The sequence below is a fragment of the Oryzias latipes genome, chromosome 17 (genome assembly GCF_002234675.1).
Source record: "Oryzias latipes chromosome 17, ASM223467v1".
NCBI lineage: Eukaryota > Metazoa > Chordata > Actinopteri > Beloniformes > Adrianichthyidae > Oryzias > Oryzias latipes.
Window position 1 is genome coordinate 13,623,958 of NC_019875.2, and position 21,717 is coordinate 13,645,674.

The 21,717-nt window shown below is 38.9% G+C and overlaps 2 protein-coding genes across 4 annotated transcripts in view; both read right to left on the bottom strand.

Annotated features, from left to right (window-relative positions):
- Positions 1–14,075, bottom strand: part of LOC101160590 (disks large-associated protein 1-like) — a 91,504-nt gene extending 77,429 nt beyond the window's left edge. Inside the window, exon 1 of one of the 3 annotated variants that reach the window (XM_011486379.2) lies at positions 13,444–14,073. The gene's annotated coding sequence lies outside the window, so the exon portion shown is untranslated. Of the gene's footprint in view, positions 1–13,443 lie in introns of all 3 variants that reach the window. The other 2 variants (XM_011486380.2, XM_020710847.2) reach the window with 2 other exon arrangements.
- Positions 14,076–16,984: 2,909 nt separating this feature from the next.
- LOC101160842 lies at positions 16,985–20,878 on the bottom strand. The gene is made up of 6 exons (XM_023965479.1): positions 20,761–20,878; positions 19,778–20,046; positions 17,877–19,646; positions 17,696–17,791; positions 17,253–17,309; positions 16,985–17,106 (listed from the first exon to the last, which is right to left on the bottom strand). The coding sequence occupies exons 2-6, from the start codon at positions 20,037–20,039 to the stop codon at positions 17,078–17,080; spliced, it is 2,214 nt and encodes a 737-aa protein (XP_023821247.1). The 5' UTR covers positions 20,040–20,046; positions 20,761–20,878; the 3' UTR covers positions 16,985–17,077.
- Positions 20,879–21,717: the final 839 nt, after the last annotated feature.

A 21,717-nucleotide genomic window follows, 5' to 3' on the forward strand; every position in this document is an offset into this window, starting at 1 on the left:
AAATATTTTTAATAACACCACAAGTAACTCACTTTACTGTTTGAAATCTGATGAATATAATGATAATGTTGCAAAGTTAGGAACACTTTTTTTTGCTGGTCGTTTTGTCATTTTTTAGCTGGGTAAGCGACGGCCTCATTATTTTATTATTATCATTGTTTTTTAAATCACCAACAATTCACAAAGGCCTACATTGTTTATACACATGATGTGATGTGTGATGAGAGTTTACATGTTTGTTGATGACGAAAATGACTCCTTCCTGTTTTATATTCCATGTCAGAAGAAAATGACAGAAGAGGTACTGTTGTGCTTCTGGGTTTTAATTGTGTAGTTGTTTCTCTTGTATCTACACATTGTAGATCAGCAGTGTTGGGATGCAACTTTTTTTGTCACAGATGCCCCTCCCCCCTGTGTTGTAAACCAGCTACACCAGGGTTCTCGAAGTTTTGTAGCGGAGGGCCAAATTAAGAACTCAAAATTAGACTGGGGGCCAATTTTGGTGAAAAACAATCGATAAAGAGAAAATTGTTTTTTTTTAATAACTTAAATGAAGTGTCATTTTTACAGTTAACCAGACCCTCCAAAAGTTTTCCCAGATGCTGTCAGAGGTTGCTGCCCAGATCTGTATCATTTGACAAACTTATAATTTCAGACTCTTTCTTTTGCTCTGGACATACAATGTCAGCTACTTTCACCATACATTCTTTTCCAAATCCCTTTTGCTACACCGGGTCATTTCCAAAGCCACAACATAGCTAGCTTCTGTCCCAGCTTCACTGGATTTAGCCATTTTTGTCAACATTATCTGCTGTGCAGCATAGCCTTGTTGTAGTTGTTGGAACTTATTGTTGCGCTCCTCACCGGTAAATTTGTCATGGTTTTTCAGGATTTTTTAACAAAGTGACTATTTATTTTGAATTCCTTGAGTATTGCATTTACCTGCTTGAAAATAAGGCACATGACTTTATCCAGCCCATGAGGTACGACAAAGTAAGTATTTGTCCATTTAGCTTGAAAGCGCCTTTTGACGTGTTCTTCCTACCATGACAAAGGTGGATAAAGGTGGAAAGATTTCATGTAATCCATGGACACCAGTGAAGATCACAAATCATTGAAGAAAAATGTAAGGATTCAGTGGTTTTGTTCTTGGTCATGTTTTTGGTTTTCTTTGTCAGTCACTCAACCTTCAGGTTCATGATCCACAGCTGTCTTCAGTTCAGTTAATTACCCTCAGCCTATTTAAGTGTCTTGGTTTCTGTTCTTCCATGTCAGGTCATCTGCTATGTTTTGTAATAGTTTTGTTTCTCCTCATAGTTTTGTCATGTTTCAGTTTGCCTATTAAATGTTTTAGTTCCTGTCACCAAGCTTGGTCTCCTGCATTTGGGTCCTCCACCACCAGTTCGTGACAAAAAAAAGGTTCAGAACACTGTCTAATGGGTCTAGATGACCCAACTCCCAATGTTAAAGTGCCTAGGATAGCACAAGGGTTAAAGGAACCTGCTCTGGCTCTCTCTACGAATCCCCACTCATCCTCCCGCTCTGCCTGTATTTTTATTTATTTCATTTCTCCATTTATATATATATATACATATATAAATATATATATATATATATATATTGTTGAGACTAGGGCAAAAATATGGAAGCGATTGTGTAGCATAATTAAAAGTAAAAGTCAAAACCAGAAATGCTTTTTCATTTTCAAAATGAGGCTGCATTTTTTTGACCCAAAATTAAAATGAAAAAGCAATACTTCAAAATGCTTTTTACTTTTCTACTTCAACCCTGCTTATTCTGTCACTTAATTAAAATGATAATGAAAATTGTATTTGACATTTCATTTTCAAAAAGTTCTTTGGTAAATGTGTAGCAAAATTCATTTAGAAATGTCTAATTTGACAATTAAAATGGATTAACAGAAATGTTTTTTAGTTTTCAAAATGTAACTTCATCAAATGACTCAAATTAAAATGAAAAAGCAACACTTCAAAATGCTTTTTCCTTTTCTACTTCAACACTGCTTATTCTGTCACTTACCTGAAATTATAGAAGGAGAAGAAAATGAAAAAGCATTTGGGCGGATTGCTTTTTAATTTTAATTTTGAGTCAAAAACTGCAGCTTCATTCTGAAAATGAAAAAGCATTTCTGGTGAATTATGCTACAGAATCGCTTCCAAAATGGCATTAGATATTATTATCACATTTGATCGTACGGCCACCATCTTTGAAAATAATTTAAATTTTGTGATTTAATTCCTCTTCTTGATTATTGAAATCACAGTAGTAAATCAATAAATAAAAAAATAAATAAAAATAAATGTGTCCACTTAAAAATGTGAGCAATTACTTAGACTTGCTATGTCGGAAGTTATGTCCACGGTGGTGTTCACTGTCAGGCTAATATTGGGAAAAGCCTGTTATAGGCACACAAAATACTGCTGCCTTCAGCATGCATGTTTTCCTGAACTCATCCTCACACTATAGCTCAGATCACAGGCTCACTGCGGCATGCCTAATCTCTCGGCTACAGAAAAAAAACAGGCTGCTGTTTTCTCAGACCCGATGACAGTTTTTTCTCCAGACTTTTCAGATGTCTATGCAAGGCCTGTGTATTTTTAGCCATGATGCGACTCATAATGACTACCCTAAATACGAAAAAATAATACACTTCATTCAAACTACACAGGTTTCCTGTGAATAGCAGGAACAGTTGGAAATCTTTACAGTCTCTTTCCACTTTTCTCCACAATGACAAAGACATCTTGACTGATAAGAGCCCTGTAGACTGTAATTTTGACATCAAATCCCATTTATGATACAGCTCACTGATCAAAGAAAACCGCCATTGGAGGAACCAGATGCGGCACTGCTGCCACCTGGTGCTTAGTTGTGGCTGTTATGTCTGCTGCTCTAGCTCAAACAGACTGACTACAGTTGAAAAATCATGAATAGGGTTTTTTTTTAATAAAAAAACTGAAAAGCTGGTTCTTTATTGGAGTTTCACACATTTAAAATTCCTCACATGCGCCCTGTGGCCTGTAAGTCTCACACCATTGAGCTAGGAAGACAAAGAGAGACAACAAGAGTTTAAATCCCAGTGTTAGAGGGAGGGAATAAGAAACTCTGGAGGCTATAAACAGCTCTCTGTCACTTTCCCTCTCTGTTCTGCTCCCATCATTCCATCCAAACAACCTCCACTAAGTGAGAGATATACGTCATTGACTGCGTGGAAATGGATTTTTTTTTTTTTTTTTGCTATCTTTTCGCCCACTGATTTTTATGATTACACTTTAGTTATGGAGCAAGTGAGAAAGAGAACAAGCGATGAGAAAGGAAGGAGAGCAGAACGCAGCGTAGGCTTAACCTCCTTCTCTGAGTGTTCTCTGGATCTCAGAAGAGATCAGCTCGGCGGCTCTAGCTCCCTCAGAGGTTCTGTCTTCCCCAGGATTTGTGCGTGCCTTTAAAGCTTTCAAACAGAGAGAAGAACAGCTCAGTGGTGGGATGTGTGAAGGAAGCGGGGACAGAAACAAGCAGCTGACTGTGAAAGAGGCATGAGTCTTATCCACAATTCTCATCTTCTCTTGTCATGTTCCTCACAAATTAAGAAGTCTGCATGTCTTAGACAGGTCAATGCAATCAAGTAAGTATGAGGAAAGGCTGCCAATAAACGTCCTTACTTCACAATAACTCTAAAAGGGATTTGTAGTAGTCTGTAGATTAAAAAAATAACAACAAATGAATGCTATTATAGTTACATAATCTAAACATGATGATTAAGGATGTCTGTATTTAGACAGAGCAACAACTAATAGACTTTGAGATCAATGGAGCCACTGTTTTATTCACAACAGAACAATGACAGCAGAAAATGTTGTCTGTGATTAAAAATGTACTTACTGTAACAAATGTATTCAAAAAGTCTTTATCCTCTGTTTGTGGGATGCATAGTTGTTTGGATCAGTATTGACTCATCTGGAATGTTCTTATATTAAAGCCTATGCGTTGTCTTCCTAATTAACATCGGAAACCATAGGACGCTACTAATGCCAATGTAAGGGCATAACAGCGGTTCACGCAGCAACTGAGAAACATGCTCATAGTGACAGTGAGAACACACAAAGGATGAAAAAACCAACATAAAACCTTGTGAACTTATTGTTAAGTATGGTTATATTTATAGCACTTTACTACCTTCTTAAAGGGCCTATACCATGCAAAATCAGTTTTTCTAGCTTTTAAGTGTATGTTAATTTCTGACTATAAATAACCCCAAAGTGGTCTTTTGATCTGTTCACGAATTTCTAAATATTCCTCTAAAAACCTGCGCTGTGAGCACCAGCCCCTCCCAACCCACGAAAACTACCGGGTTCCCACGAGCTAATATAGGCCAGTAAGAACAGCCCCTTCCAGGAAGAGTCTGCCCTTCCAGCACTGCCACCAGGCTAACACAAGCACACACTTTCTCTGTGGAGCTTTCCTTTCATATGCACAATATGCACATCCATCTTTGCAAAAGTTCGAATGTTGCTTGTTTTCATGGGGGAAACGCAGACACGTTGCAGAGGCCAACTCTAGGTTGAAGTCATCAAATGAGTGGCACCCACACGGCGCAAAAGGTGGTGCCTCAGAGATCAAGTCGTCTTATTTCCGGGTTAGAAAAGGCTCTGGAAAATAAGCATTGTTTAATAAAAAATTGTTCTTTTGTGTGCCAAAGATAATATATGATCATATACATGGATATTGTTTTTTATAAAAGGATTAGAAATAGCATAACATAGGCTCTTTAAAAGGCACAAAGCACTCTACAGTCACAGTTCCATTCAGCCATTCACACACATCCACACACTGCTGCCTAACACTGATGCCAACCTATTACCACCAGGACCAATGTCGGGTTTAGTGCCATGCCCAAAGACGCTTTGTCACATTGGTGGACAATGCAGGAACCTGGTCTGTGATCTCTCAATCTGTGGTTGAACACTCAACCCCTGCACCACAGCCTCCCCCCAAGTAGAAATACAATAGGTAAAGTCCAAACAACCATAGTTATTTGGCAGCTTTGTTGGTGGTTCTTCAAAAATATATGAGTCAAGTAAGAAATAATAGTGCATATGTGTATACAGTTTGGCCAGCTTGAATATTTTAGAAGGTTCTTCCCCCACTTCAGATTTCTGCTGCAACATTTAGGGGTCGCTTCAGCGAATTGTAAATCCCCATTTAACCCCATCCTCTGCATCTTCCTTGCTCACAGCAACCACCTTTATTTTGTCATTGACTACATGAATTTTATTTTTGCTCTTCCTCTTAGCCTCCTTTTATGTCGTTCCAACCTCAGTATACCTTTAACTACACTGTCCCTCATCTGAACCAACAACATGGCTGTTCTCACCACAGTCTTCTACACCTTACCTTTCAGTTTTGATAATAGTATTGTCACATATCACACCCCAAATCTTCCTCCACCTGTTCCAACCTGCTTATACACGCCTCTTCCCTCTTTCCTACACTCTCTGTTGCTCTGGACTGTTGACCGACCCTAAGTGCCTAAAGTCCTCAACCTTCTTCATCTGTGCTCCCTGTAACCTCACCTCTCCACTTGAGTCCCTCTTATTTCCCCACAGTCTTGCCGCAGCAGACCTTCATTCCTCTCCTTTCAAAAACAAAACTCCACCCTTCAAGATGTTCCTCCACCTGCTCTCTGCTCTCACAGCAGATCACAATGTCATCTGCAAACATCATGGTCCACAGAGATTCATTTTAACCTCATCCATCAACCTGTCCATCACCACACAAACAAGAAGCACTCAAAGCTGATCCTTGGTGCAGTCACCTTCCCTCTAAATTCTTATCACACCCACAGTACATCATAGTTAATGAGTTTGTGGTATAAACATACAGAGATTATAGCTAAATGTGGCAAATTGTAAGGTAAGTCTCAATACTGAAGGCATAATCTGCTACTGCAGCTTCAGATCCGTTCCTGTTTCAGTCCAAATTTCCTCATTTCAAATATTTAATCTTTGTGTCTACAAGTGGTGTTAATTTGTGTTACTTTTGCAAAGACAGCACCACATCTTCAATCAGCACACTGGCCTTTCAATCCACACTAAAACACATTTTTTGGTGTTCCTTTTGTCTTTGCCTTTTCAGTGTGTCTTTGCATGACTGTCACCTCAGTATTCATTATATTGTCGCTGGATTGAGCTGCAGTTGCCTTTTCAGTCTTCAAAACCTGTAGTTTAGTTTTGAAGTCATGAAATGTTAAATACACTTTACTGAGTTATGTGTATTGCAATTGGTTTCTTTCTTGCAATGATTGCCCTCCAACAATCAGTCTTCATCTAATACCTTCGCAGCCCTGTTGAAGGGTGAGAGGGAGGAGTTTGAGGTTTTGATAGACTCTGGCTCTGATAGAAACATATTTTCCCAAGCAGTGCTGAGAAAATTAGATATATCTGTGGAACTGTTGAACCATCTTCACTTCAAATAGGTCTCTGATTCGTAAAGTCACAGCTTGTGCAGCACCAGTTAAAGTGGCTGTATAGGGTAACCACTTTGATTCTCGATGTGGCTTCTTAGAAACTCCTTGTTACCCATGGCTATGCAGATACGCTCCTCATCAGTGTTTGTAATAATTCCGTTTAATTGAACTGCATTTAAAGTGTTTTAATAATGAATGTTGTTGAAGCAAAGAATGCCTATGAGCTTAACTGGGATCAAGATACCCTTGGCTGTTTAATGATTGATTTAAATAGACATGGTTTACGTTCAAGAAACAAAGGACCAGAGTTGGCTACAGATCCCCACCTAGAGGTAAGTTGTGTATGGTGTACAGGTTAACGGAAGCAGAACTTTTGTGCTTACCATTTCAATTTTACCTTTATGAAGGTGTTTATAAAATCAGTATAAATTGTAAATGCTGTTACTTCTTTTAAAAATCCTTAATTGCTGTTGTGCACATGAAAAAAAATACTTATCAGTAATATTTAAAAAACATTATAGCTGGACAAAGTCACAACATCCTCTGTCTCTGCAGCATCATTTAGATTACGGTATTCCACTTTACCCCTTTTTTTTAGTGCACCTAAACCTCTTCTGCCTTTGATGTGCCACTAAGGACCACATCTGGAGGCACATCAAAATGTTGTGCTGCTGAATGAGGCGTTTTCTGGAGCGCAGAAAGCGTAAGATCCTTCAGAGGCAGAAGAAATGGCACTACGAAAGGGGCTTTAGTCTTTAGGATGCCTCTTTATTCCCAAATTTCCTTCGTGGTTCCTTCGTAAAAATAAAATAAAAAAAGACCTGATCATGTGTTCCAAAGAAAATGAAAATCGCACATCTGGTAAGGCTTTCGCAAGGTTACTGTGGGGAAAAAATGGCAACAGAACGTTGACCAACTTTAAGCTAAAGTGAATGATTGACCGATCTAATAGATTTTAAGGAATTGGAGAAGGTATCTGACCATCTCTTAGGATTACTTGTTGAGGTTTACTCGTGGGATCTTTGGCTCGTGGGAGCTTTTGCACAGAGAGCAAAAGCTTGAGTCACATAATGTGCACATAATTCCCATGGGCAGTTGGAAAAGAGTCAAACTATGTTATTCGAATCAATTTGGTTTATTCAAAAAATGCCAATGTATGACCAAGGTTGTGTAAAGGCACTATGCAAAGATAGCAAGAAATATTTATTTTAGTTCATTCCAAATATTTCAAGATAATTTTCAGCTGAAAAATATTAAATCAAAAGGGAAGTCTGTTTATTTAGTCAATACCCACTCTGTGGCCCACAAGCTGTATACAGTGAGGCCACCAGCAAAAGCAGCTAAAATTGACTTTTTAAAATGCTTCTAGTTGGTAAATGGCCTACACTTACAGTACAGACCAAAAGTTTGGACACACCTTCACATTCAAATGAATGGGAAGGTGTGTCCAAACTTTTGGTCTGTACTGAACATAGCGTGTTACTACCTTATAGGGTCAAAGCGTATTTAGTCACAGTCCCATTCACCCATGCACACACACATTCACACACTGATGGCAACTCCACAGCTGAACACCTGTGCCAAACTATAGCCACCAGGAGCAGTGTGGGGTTCAGTGTCTTGCCCAAGGACATTTTAACACATGGGCAGGATGAGTGGAGCGGGAATCAAACCTGTAATATTCCCATCAGACGTCAACCGCTCTACTCCTGCACCACAGCTCTCCCATGTGTTACGCACATGAGGTAGAGAAAGTTATTTAATAAATCTTTGAAGAAGAAAGTTTGACCCTTAATTTTAAACAGGAAAATGGCCTTCCATTTTAGGGGTCATTGATAATAGATTAATTTAGACAAACAATTTCTTACTCTTTATTTTGCAAAGGCAAAGTTTCTGTTCTTTGGAGTAATGATTAAATTTATTTAAAAACAATTGTATAAAGCTTGAAGCGATTAAACAAAAATGGTCTCAACCACTGCTTGTCTGCAACAGTTTTTCCTCTGGTTGGCAAGGAGTGGTGTTATCCAAGTTTGCAACTGAAGTCAAACCACTCACTTACAGTATGGGGTTTCTCTGCTGATTTGTCTTTCTGTAAAGTGATTCTAGACCTACCAAGGTATTGTAATGAAAATTAAACTTCATACACACTTTCTCCAATAAATTCTCATGCAATTTTGTTTGGATAAGACCAAGGACTTTTATATACAGTATGTGATGAATTTTGCTACTCTTTTTAGCAGATGCTTAAAAGTATCAGTGCATCACATTATCTTTTGCAATGGCTACAACTTGGAACTCCTTGCTTGTTCTTCAAGGATTTTTTGCTGGTTTCCATTTATGTTGTCCAAGTCATACACAAGGGAATGGTCTTTCGCTATTTTGTAATTCACTTTTCACTGTCTCGCTGTTTTGCAGATTTTTTTTTTAAATCTATTTATACATTTTTTAATATCACACTTTATTCTGCATCCTGATTGTTGATGTTGACAGTCAGTCTTCTCCGTGGCGTGTCTCCTGTACAGTATGCATTCAGCTTGCCACAAAAATCATCTATTTCGAGTAGATCTTTGTTTTCATTCTATAATACCGGAGTTATTTTTTTGCAAAGGTTTGAACTTTGAAAGTTTAAACAAGAGAGAAAAATATAGAAATTTTAACTATGTCTGCTTGTTAAAATTGCTTTGGTGCAATTTCTAAAAGGAAGATCTCATCTTCAGGAACGCTGGGTTTTTGATTCATCACTCCACACGTCACTCATCCATTACTCCTTACTTTGAGCTGATAGTTAAAGTTAGTTAGCTAATAGTTAGTTTTCACAATCAAACTCCTGCCTTTAAATTCATGGAAGTATATTTATTTGCATTTCAGACATTTCACCGACCCACCTTCTCCCTGTTCTCCTCCAGGCTCTTTGCTTCGGCGAGGTCTGGAGTAACGACCATTAGCGTCTAGGCTCTGGGGTCTCATCACATGATCCCAGGTCATCCCAAACATGCAAGATTTCTCCAGCCCAGAGCCTAACCGCCAAAGACTAGGGATTATTTCATGGACAAAATCCTGTTTTTACTATAAAATCTTTCAATCACACTTTTAATATTTCTCCTCATTGAAATAGTATAAAGTGTATAGTGAGGAGTTTTACAGCCTTAAAACATCTATATTTCGGGAATTTCACCGATCACAGGTTATTATTAGAAAATAACTCCAGTGACAGATGAGTGGCTATTGTTTTACCAGTATATCAAGTATTCTTTTTTGGCCTCTAATTTTCCTCAACTACAGTAACAAGCTGTAACAACCCAAAATGACAAGCAAAAAGTAACTGAGTCAACTCATTCTAAGACATGCAATGGAAGAAAAATATTTCAGCTGCAAGAAATGTCAAGGACAAGATAGTTGTTTTATTAATAAGCATATAAGCAGATAATCAAGAGTCTGGTGTTTAACCTCTTTTCATTGAATATTGTACTAAGGACAAGTAGAAAAGGAGAGATCATTTCACCATATGGATCTCAGAGCTGAGGTGTTCAGGTTGCGAGGTTCAGGGACCACCAGTTGCTGTTTGTGAGCAAAGCGCGGTAGTACACTAGATAAGAATGTTTAGGTAAGAAAGTGTTGTTGAGTTGACTGCTTTGCGGACGAGCCTTGGAGCTCTAAATCTAATGCGAGAAGCCACAGGTAAGTCAGTACTGAGAACTGAAAACATCTTTTACAAATGATTTAAAATAGGATGTGGAGCAGCAGGCAGGTGTTTTTTTCTCTCCCAATGACCGTATGGATTTACTCCACCAGTTGGCACCAACACTTGCTTTGAGAACAGGTAGATACAGAGCCTTTAAAGCCTGTGACACACATCCACTACGTACATTTTAAACAAATTGTATGGAGAAAATTTGGTTTTACATGAATATATGTGGATAAAGTAAGAAAAGTTGTGGTTTTTACGTGAAATTTTTACAGATGTAACACGAAAGAACCATGTTAAAACAACGGAAGAAGTGCGAATAAACCACAAAAAGAACACGTAAATCAACGTAGAACATGAACCGTGCGTGATTATTGCACTGTTTATTTGCAATTCATTAGTGATTCATCTGTTAATTACATCATTTGAACGTGATATGTGTGCCGTATACGTGATACTAAAGTTATACATCAGTGGTACATGCGTGAAAAGTCTGTTAGACATACATGGAACAGTCATGAAAAGCCACAACTTTGGATATACGTTTCGCAAAAAATAACGCACAAATGCACAAGATTTACCTAATAATTGCGTATAAACTATATCAAATCTGTGTAAAATACATAGTTTTGAACCGACAGAAAGTTTTGAACAGCTCAAAACCAAATTTACGTAAAGACCTATCGGCCAAACATTGACATCGAGGAATGACGAGCACAAAAAACACTTATGATATCACGCATCACGAAAGACCGGAATTTCATACGTGGAAAATGAGTAAAATGTATGTAGTGGCTGCATGAAATGGCATTTAAGCTGTAGATAATAAAAAAAGTCAAGTTGTTCTTGAAAATGAATGACAAGAATAATCGAGTGTAACATCTGTAAAGTTTTTGAACACCAATAATAAACATCCAACCACACTAAGTGGAGCCAGTTATTAAAACAATTGTGCATTTTGTGGTACAAGCACTAAATTTAGCATTGATGTACCTTAGGGTTCTCTCTTTTAGAAACACCACGAGAATTCCAGAATTTTAAAATATATATAATACAGTATTATATACATATAATAATAATCTGTAGGTACCCCTCATGTTTAAAGACTACATTTTGTGCATTTTGTTAAGACTGAGGCAAATAGACATTGAATAATTTTGTAACAATTGAATTTTTCTCGTGGCTGACGTACTTTTCTGAAAGAGGGGATCCTAAGGTACATCCATGTTAAAATTGGTGCTTGTACCACAAAATTTATGATTTGTCTGGCTCCACTAAAAAGGGAAGCTATTTGACTTGCTCAGAAGTAGCATTTTCCTGTCTTCTTAAATTTTTTTAGCTGCTAACCAGCTCATGTCAACTTCAAGTCTAACAGCAGGGCATTGTTTTTACACAAACACAGTTTTGTGTTGTGCAACTTACTACAAACTTTTAAAAGACATTTTACTGTCAGAAGGACAGCACGTCTAAAAGGCCAACTGTAATGCCTAGTAGAACTAGATCGTTTCTACAAGACAGAAACACCGTTTCTGTAAATACAACATGTCAGTGGGGCACCCCTCTGCAACAACGCTCAATGGCAAACAAAAAGTCAAATGATTTGTTAAATGTGAAGAATGAAGGTTTACATTATTTCCTATTTTAAAACACACACACACACACACACACACACACACACACACACAAGTGTTTGTTCTTTGATTAATGCAAATGCATATGCCAGGTTTATTTTTATTTTATTCAAATGGAATCTTTTCCCTGCAGTTACCCAGTAGCAGTTGAGAAGACCAACATCAGAAATGTTTGATGTAACCTGTTGGTCTCTTATATAAGCTATAGCTGGGCTTAAGAAAAACTACATTTTATTGATTGAATCGATTGTTATGATCAGGATGAAAAATTACTCATATAAATCAAGAATCAAGTTTAATTTGAGGCTTTTTCTAGTGCTCCTGTGGTGTAAATTCCTAATGTAAAACAAATCTAAGTTTGAATAAATAAATAAAACTCTTTTTTGTGTCCATTACGCATAATTGTTTATTTAAATAATGGGAAAAAAAATGAAAGAATCAAATCATATAAACTGACTACTTTAGCCTTTTCATGTTTTGTTGTTTTTCTTTTCTTTTTAATCATTCTTTATGTAAATTGCGCTGAGATGACTGTGACTGTAAAATATTCAGTCAACCTAATTATTCTGGTGGTTCTCCTTTGTTTTAGCACAAGATTTAGAACTGCAAGATAAGGTTACCTATTGCTAAGTTTTGTCCATGACTATGGGGCGCACATGACTACATAATTGATTGTTAAAGCAGACTTTTATGCGTAAAGGTTCTGGTTAGAGCTCAGACGCAGAGCCTTCCCTTCCCGTTGTTCTGCTGGTCTCAGGAATTGCGTGTCCTTTCGTTCTCAGCCACAGGCGACAAGTGACGCTGCTTTCTATGAACTCAAAACTTCTCACTGAAGCGGAAACCAGAGTCCACCTCTCCGCACCAAAACCCAGCTCTCGTGACATCACAGCAGCCAAGCGTAAAATGCTGCAAGTGGAAGACGCTCTTTGTTGCGCGTCTCCTCCACAGCAGTCCTCCGTGCAGCTGTGGTGCCATGTGAGCGTGTTTTGCTCAACGGCACCGAGGAGGTAATAAGACCAAGCGCGTGCTGCGGTTTATGGCGCCTCGGCGCGCTGCAGGAAATCACAAATGAACCTCCGTCGTCTGCGGGTTTGGGGGGAAACAGCATCATTTGTGACCCCCCTGATTATTCCAGCACATCCCGCTGCTGCGTCTCCGCTCGGCTCTCCCATCATCACATCTTCCACAGAAACACCAGCACGCAAAAGCCTGGATCAGTCTGCAAACTTCACTTACACCAAGGATAATGGCGCGCTGCGTGGGCTGTGAGCCAAACATGCGACGGATTTTCGAGGATTCACTTCAAGAGGATTCGTCTGAATGTCTGGCGCACTGCTTCTTAAGAAGAAAAGGGCTTTCAGCAGAAATGTTAGGGGGAGACAGTTGTGTTTTTTCTAGCGCGCGGCGGTGCCACACAGAGCTGCAGCTGAAGCGTCCGCGAACGCAGCTGGGAGCGCGGAGGATGCGCAGCGTACGGCCGTGAAGGATGACCGTCACATCCTCCCCCGACCTCACATTCCAGCACCCGATCCGATCGCCCTGACTCACCCGTCAGCAGAGGACTGCTGTTGGACGCACTAGAGTAGAGCCGAATCAAGCCCGGCACCTGTCTGTCAGCCTGTCCGTTACAAGCTGCGGCTTACCTCCGGTGGCTCCTCACACCATCGCTGTGCGCAAACTCCGGCGGCTAGATCCCACACCGCGTCCACGTCTTGGAGGCAGCAAGGAGACGGCTGCAGTCACCGCTGGAACGAGCGCGAGTGTGGATTTTGCGGACGCAGTTGGCGCAAGCCTGCGGTGCGTGAACTGCAGCAGTGAATTGAGCGTACGTGAGGCGGACGCACAGGAACCCAGGCCAATTCGCGCTAAAAAATAAAAGCACTAATAGCTTATTCTGCTATTTAAAGTAGAGCCACCATTCTGTACAGCTTTTTTCCTGAGGTCTCCACGAACACACCAGTTCTGCAAACCCATTATAGGGACCAGGGGGAGGAATATAAAGCACCTAAACAAGACCGCACATGCATACATGCATGAAAGAGCAGGAAAAAAAAACCTTACCTGGAACTAAAGTCTTGAAAAGCGATTTGTGTTTCTTCAGTTTGAATGTTGGTGCACATGTATTGCCAAGACAAAAAGAAAAGGTTTTTAGTAAAACTAAACATTCACTTTTTTTACCTGCTTAAAGTTTGTGTTGAATTGGAGTACCATTTTTAAATTACAGATATTCCTGATGACAAAAAAATTTAATTCACAAGCACACCATTGGAAAGATAACAGAAAGGGCTGAAAAATAAAATAAATTAAAAAACAATGTAAGCTTTGTACTTATCTTAATTTGAAAGAAACCGGAAGTAAGTTAAATACAATGTATTCCGTTTACAAATTGCATTTTTCTGGCTATAAAGATGCACTAAATGGGAGATTCATCGGAAAACAGAGGTGGGTGTCTTTTAAAGCACATTAATTCTGTACTACTTGAGAAGCAGACCACCTTGTGTGTGCTATGGAAGCCTGGAAGCAGCACCTAGGGCGACTGCTATCTTTATTCTGTTTACATCTCACTTTCAATAGAATCTTAGGTCTAACCAGAAGATCACCGATGACTATTTTTGCTGAGTGCTCAAGTGGTGAACAGACAGCTGGAATTGGCAACCATCAGGCAGAACATGTGTATGTAGGCATTTCAACAGGTTACATGATTTCAAACATTTCACGTAAGAATGGATGGCTTGGTCAGGTCCATCCTTTTAGTAGAACCAACGGGTAACTTTAAAATGCAGCAATGCGAGTGTGGAGTAATCTGAGAAGTAAACATTCTACATCAACAAGAATTTGCTCAAATGCTGAAAAAAAATTGGGTTACAAAAAAAAGGTTAATATCAACCAAATTCAGAAATTATTTGAATGGCAGAGGAGCCTGATGATGCACAGTTCCTATTGGTTAATAAAGCTCAGCAAGTTTAATTTCACTCATTTATAGCAATGAATCCTCTGCACTAAAACTGCTCAAGTGTGCTGAGAAAATTCAGAGTACAAAATGTCTGGTTAAAAAAAAAATCACACTGAGCTTTCCAAAGGCTTAAGCACATTTTATCTGCAGTATATTTAAAAAAACACATTGATAATTTATTTCTAAAGTGCAGGGAATTAGGGCATATATGACTGATAACTGGATGAATATTTCTAAATTTGCTCAACTGCCATAGATCTAGTTTTCCAAGCTGACATGGTTGATTTGGTCTTTCTTTTAACATAAAAGCTTATAGTTTATCCCGTCTTAACCTGTTCTAATAGTTAAAATCATGTAAAATGTAAACCCCTGCTGGATTTTTCTCTTATTGTACTCAAATTTCAAATAATTGAAATGTGATGACATTTCCAGGTGCATAGCTGTAGGGCAAGACCATCTGTGGCTCTTGACGGCCAACACAGTGTACGAATTTAAACAATTCCTGCTCTACTTGTTGCACATTAACAGGTCCAAATGAATTTAGTCAATAAAAAAAACTCGATCAAGACAAGAAATCTTCATGTTCATGATTGATGATAAGATTTAGGTAAAAGCATTTACAGGCTCACTTATGACTGTGCTATAGGTCATCACGTTTCTTCACACTAAAGAGACAATGGTTCATTTTCACCACCATAAGCTTGTAATGGGATTGGATTTTCAATGTAATTCATCCATCCATCAATTTTCAGAACCTGCCGAATCCCTTTCAGGGTCAAGGGGCTGTTGGAGCCAATCCAGTTACTGTTGGGCAAAGGTGGGGTAAACCCTGAAGAGGTCACTAGTCTGTTGCAGGGCCACATACTCACATGCACACCTCGAGGAAATTTAGCAACGCCAATTAATATGCTAGGGATGTCTTTGGACTGTGGGAGGAAGTCTGAGAAAACCCATGCGTGCACAAGAACATGCAAACTCCAAATAAGGTCTCAGCTGGGATTTGAACCAGGGCTTCTCGCTGGGAGGGGAACACGCCAACCACTGCGCTCAATTCGGTTTGTTAAAGATTTCGTTTTCATTTCAAAATAAGTTTAATTTGGTGTTGTACTATTTAAACTTGACAAGGATAAAACTAATGAAAAACATCACTTTAAAGTTCAATTAACCTATAGTAAAATAAATAAACTTCAACAACTCTGCATTTAAATGGATGGATATTTCATTGGATGTTTTTTTTTTTAATGCACATCCCCCAACCAATTTCACTTAAGCCTTGCATAGGCTTTTTTTTTTTTTTTTTTAAATCATTGACATTTAGATTTTCTATTTGCAACCCCCCCCCCATTCTACATGGATTGAATCCATCAGCTTTTTTTTCACAAAGCTGAATGCATGCGTGACACATTTCCAGTGCGTCGTACCGCATCGAAAACTCAGAGCTGCAGGACCACTGCATGAGTGCAGAACACCCACAGGTGCAGAAATCCCTGTGTAAAGAGAGCATTAACCCTGTGATTCATACCTGCAGGAGGCCTTTCTATATACAGGAAAACTGGAAAGTCTGTACTGATCTATGGGAGCAAAAGTCATCCTGTTTTCTCCAATTCTTCCATTCAAAAAGAGTAAATGTTTCTTTGTCAGTTCTCAGTTTTAGGAATGCATCAGCTTCAACGTCACAAGATGTAAACAACTCAAAACATTGAGAGTAATTTATACAAAAGTCAGAATTCACCTATTTGTATATATTCCAACACCGGCTCAGATTTTTAAACAAAAAGCTAAAGGATTATGGTCAGTTTTAAAAATACCAAAAATCCTGAGATTAACTTCATTGATTTTTATTGTTAGTCCTGTTTAGAATCTCCATTTTCCTCACATTTATATATCAACTTGTGTTTTTCCCACAAACATCTACTTTTAAGTCACATTTTGCCAAGAGCTTACTGTCAAGTGGCATCATAACATCATAAGTTGGTTGAATCGGACAAATGTATCAAGATTTAGTTAATTATGAATTAATTTAAATTTACCCAAGAGCCCTTGGTCCTTAAGGGGAACAAACTCATCTGTCCCATGTAGCCGTGCCCTACTCACTGCTGATGAAGTGTGTTTGACACTACAGTACGTTTTATAGGTGACCTTTGTAGACCAATAGGAAATACCTGAAGCCTGCTTAATGAACAGCTGAAAAATATGAAAGGTTGACCAGAAAAAATGACGATAGCCAAACATATTTGTTTCACAATAGACATTTATTGGAATACATAAGTTAAATTTATTTCAAATTGGTTTAAAAAAAATAAAATATCTATAGAGCTCAGCTGTTAGTGCTGCAGGCTCCTTCCGGTTCCACCTGCAAAAATCAAGCAAGAAAAAAAAAATAAAAAAGCTGGAACAATGGACTCATAAGCTAGTTGATAAATCTTTAGCATGCAGTGGAATGTGAAGCATTTCCACAGGTCTGAAAAGAAAAGGATAAAGAAGGAAAAATAAAGGCACCTCTTGCTTTGCCAGACCTCTGGTTTCCATTGCAGGCTTCTGGTTTGCCGCCATGTCCTGAAAAGGATTTAGATAGCTCAAATCATCTCAGCTCATCTGCTTTGTATGAATAATACCTGCTAAGGGTGCACATTAAGAGAAATAAATAAAAGCTTGCATAACTTTTTTCAAACATTTCCATTCCAAAGTTTTATTCCATATTTTCAAAAAATAAAAAATAAAAAAAGCACCAGTATTAATATACCTGAGCATTTTGTCTTAAACCTGCCAAGCTTTTAAAAAGAAAAATTGTTTTAAAAAAAAGAAAAAAAAAAAAGGTGTGAAATTAAGAAGTTTTCTCCAATTTTAAAATTTTGTAAATTCACAATCAGTAATTAGCAAAAAAGAAAATATTCTGAATGGTAAAAATGTTTTTGTTGCAGGTACTTTAAGCTTTTTGGTACCTTGAGTCTTGTTCCTCTTCTGGCCTTTCTGCTTTTTATGCACATTCCTGTCCATGCAGAATGATTCGTGTTTACCATTTTTTAAGTTTTGAATTTCTATGGACAAAAAAAAAAAAAAAAAAATTAGTTCAACAGCATCCTGTTAAAGACCAAAAACACTGCCAGCATGAGACTACACCACCTGATATTTTTAAAAGCTGTATTTGGTCTGGTTCCACGTTGGTGCTTTGTGCCACACAGACACACATTGGATCCTGGAACTCATCACACTGGACACCACAGTCCACCAAGTGACCCTTTGGCTGGACAGCTTCAGGCTTTTTTCCTCCTGAAACCTCAGCCGCTTCTTCCACCTCAGTGGCTGCACCATTTTGAGGAGTAACTTGACCTGATGGGGAGATCCCCTCTTCTGCTACAGAGCTCAGAAGCAATGTTTCTTCAGCAGATTTAGGGCCGTCTTCCTGCAAGTCATTCACTGGAAAAGACTCCTGGTTTGGGCTTTTCTCAGCCTCTGGTTCAGAAGACCCATTTTCATCCTCATTTGAGGTGGATGTTGCTTTACTAGAAGGGGAAGATAAAGGATCCTTCCTTACAGTAGTGCACTGATCTGGTTCTGGCCAGATTTCATGAGCTTCAGCTTGAGTTTTGAGCTTCTTTGAAGAGTTTTGTTTATCATTAAGAATTTTAAAATCTAAAAAGGTTTCCGGGTTAAAATCAGAAGCAAATAACGCACTACTTTGCCATCTTTCCTTTCTAACTTCAATTAGACAGTCACTTTGGGCAGGTGATGCATGATGAGTTATCTCCATCTCGTTCACTTCAGGCTCAAACAAACCATTCTGTAAAAGCCATTCTGTGTTGGGGATAAAAGGGACAAGAGACTCCACAGACCAAACAGACTCATCCATTTTTCTCTTTGTCCAGTAGCTACTAAAACACGGTTTACTGAGAAGGCTCTCCATTGCGTCGTTGGCTGCAAATGTCTCACAGTCATTTTGCTGACAGTCTGGAAGCTTCTGGGACGAGTTCTCCAATTCATCCCCAAAGGTTAGAGATTGCCCCTTAGAAATGGCCAAGTTTTCAAGCTTGTCATCCACAGGGTTGATAAAAAAAGGAAATCGAATAATTTTGGAAAATATTTTGCTGTCCCGACCACTTGAGATCCCGTCAGCATCGTTACAGCGGACAACCACTGCCAAACAATCATCAGTGTCAGTAGAGTTGCGAGCAACAGAATTATTTGTCTCTTGTTCGGTTTGAAGGCATTCCTTCTGAATCAGTTCTTTTTCTGGGACAGATTTTGGGGTGCTGCCTCTCCAATTCAACAGAATGTCCGGAACAGATGTGTGCCTTTCACTACAAACTCCGTCGTCTTTCTGAGAGGAGCTGCAAACAGGGTCTGCGTCATCTGGGGGATTTAGACTTGTATTGCACTGATCATGCTTGCAATCATGGCTACAGGTTTGACCATCACTTCCCTGTTCCATTTCTTGAGTCGCTTTTACGCACGTTTGAATGTCACCGGTCCCAGTGGAGTCATTGGTGAAGACGTCTTTAGGTGGTCCATATGCATCACTGCCGGACGCCACAAAGTTCTCAAGATCAGCTGACGCCTCTTTCTGACATCTGGAGCCTGAAGAGTCTAGAGAATTTGGGGTAGTTCCTCGCCCAGAATCTGAGCTGGGGGGCAGCCATCTTAGATCATCCCCACCCCTTTGTGTTGGCTCTGTTTGGACCTCTGAGTTCGTAGTTTGTCTGACAGAGGCAGTTTGAGGCACACGTGTTCTGGATGTTTGGTTTGGGTGTTGATGGTACCCTTGAGAGTGACCCTGCTGGTGAGGTAAGCGCCTGTATTCAAAGGGGGGGATCTGAGGGTGAGGTAGGACATACGGTGGAGCCTCCAGATAAGGAGGAGGAAGGAATGTTGGTGGGGGTAAAACCATACCATAGCCTAAGAAAAAAAAAAAAATCATTGCCTTCAACTTTGAAACAAGAGCTGTCAAACATTTTTGGTGAAATAAAATGTAGAAATGCAACATCTGCCAACTGAAAAAGGCTCACTCAATCACAACTCAGTCATACCTGGAATGCCTCCAAACGGGTTATAAAAAGAGGGCACAGGCCACTGATAGTGGAGGAAGGACGGTGGAGGCGGTGCTTGGACATAAACCAGTGGTCGAACAAAGACAGAAGGCTGAGGATGGGACAACGATCCTGGCTCATGGACAGCACTGTGGGGACCTTGGTCTGGCTGTGCGGAGCTCAACTCACTATCGGTGCAAGAGGCAGAACTTCCTGCAACAGGTCCCTGATGCCCTGGAGGTCTGTGTAGAGTTGCTGCCATAGTCAATCTGAAGAGATAAGTGGGTTAAAAAGGAAACAAACTGTTCTATTGTATTGCTGAGAGCAAACTTTCCTCCCTTCACAACTCAGGTTTTTGTCAACACGACTGAATGCCATTGTAGTAGTTTTAGGGGATGTCATCTGGACTTGGTTTTAAAGTTGGAAGACGTTTCACCTCTTATCCAAGAGGCTTAGTCAATTCTAAAACTACTACAATGGAACCAACCTGGATGAATGAGAGTCTTCATAGACACGACTGAATGCCATTTCTAATTTCAAACTTCAAATGGGTCCTAAAAATCTAATAGTCTACCAAGCAAATTGCATACATCTAGTGTTACAGAATTATGCTTGTTGATGCCTAGTTATTAGCATTTGAATTAAAACATTAAATGTGACTAGCCACAGTAGATTTAAATGTTGAAAAAAATTAAAAGAAAAAAAACAAGGCAGATCAAACATGAGATATATATATATATATATATATATATATATATATATATACAAAATTAACATGCCACCCAGCTTCAAGAGTTAAGTAGAGTTTCCCTTGGACTTCAGTCTTGAATACATTGCATTCAACACATACATAATTTGGAGAGAACCTTTTAACGTTCTCCTTTGTGTGGAGAATGTGAACGACAGAACAAGAACACTAGTGTTTGCCTTTGGCAAGCTCATCCAATTCACAATAAATAACATTTTTAAAAATATCACTTTACCTTTCCAAACACAAATCCACCAGCAAAGTAAAAGCCAGAAATGTAACGCAACAGACAAGCCAGAGATTAACCAACTGCTGATCACACAAGTGTGTGGACTGCAAGCTAATTTGAAGGCTTGTAGCCAATCAATTTAGAGAGCCCTCTGCAGCTGAGAATGCCATGATGCCTTTCTCACACTAGATGGAGCCTTCCATCTGACAGGAAAAAGCTGTTCTGTCAGACATTTTAGAGGGAGATCATTAAATACATTTGCACAAGCTTTTTGCGCTGACCTGTTGAGCCTTGGCCACATTTTCAGTCAAAAAAACAGGCAGAGAATACATCAAACATTATCTCACAACAGGAGGGCTTAGGGGAATGTTTTTTGTGTTTATTTTTGACAGAGAATAATGCCCTGTATATAAGGCTGTATGCACACACATGCAATTCATTCCCTTCAGCAACCCTTTACCTAAAATACAAGATTTAATCAAAGAGCAAAGTTTTCATATGGGCCGAAAATGGAACCCAGTGGACACAGAATTTGGTACTATTGCAAAATCCCACAAAGGTTTAATAATGAGTTATTTTTACCTTTCAATGAAAAAATATGTGATTGCATTCCAATGAAGTACATTTAATATATACATTTTCCTCTATGCTTCATTGACTTCTACGTTTGTGCACTGGTAATTTCACTGGTCTATATAACTGTTTCTCTGTATAGATATAGGTATCATATGTGCCACATTAAAAATCCTATATTTCTCCTTCAAGGTAAAAAAAAAAAAAGAAACTAATAAATGTATTAAATACACCTATGATGTAGTTTTGTCACCCTTAGCATTTAAACTTTGCACAAATGAAGGCATTATCCTTTGTATGCGTCTCAAGGGTCATTTACAAAACAAGTACTAGGTGTTTAAAATCTGTGTTCTTCATCAATATTAGCACAGTAAACAAGGAAGGATTTAT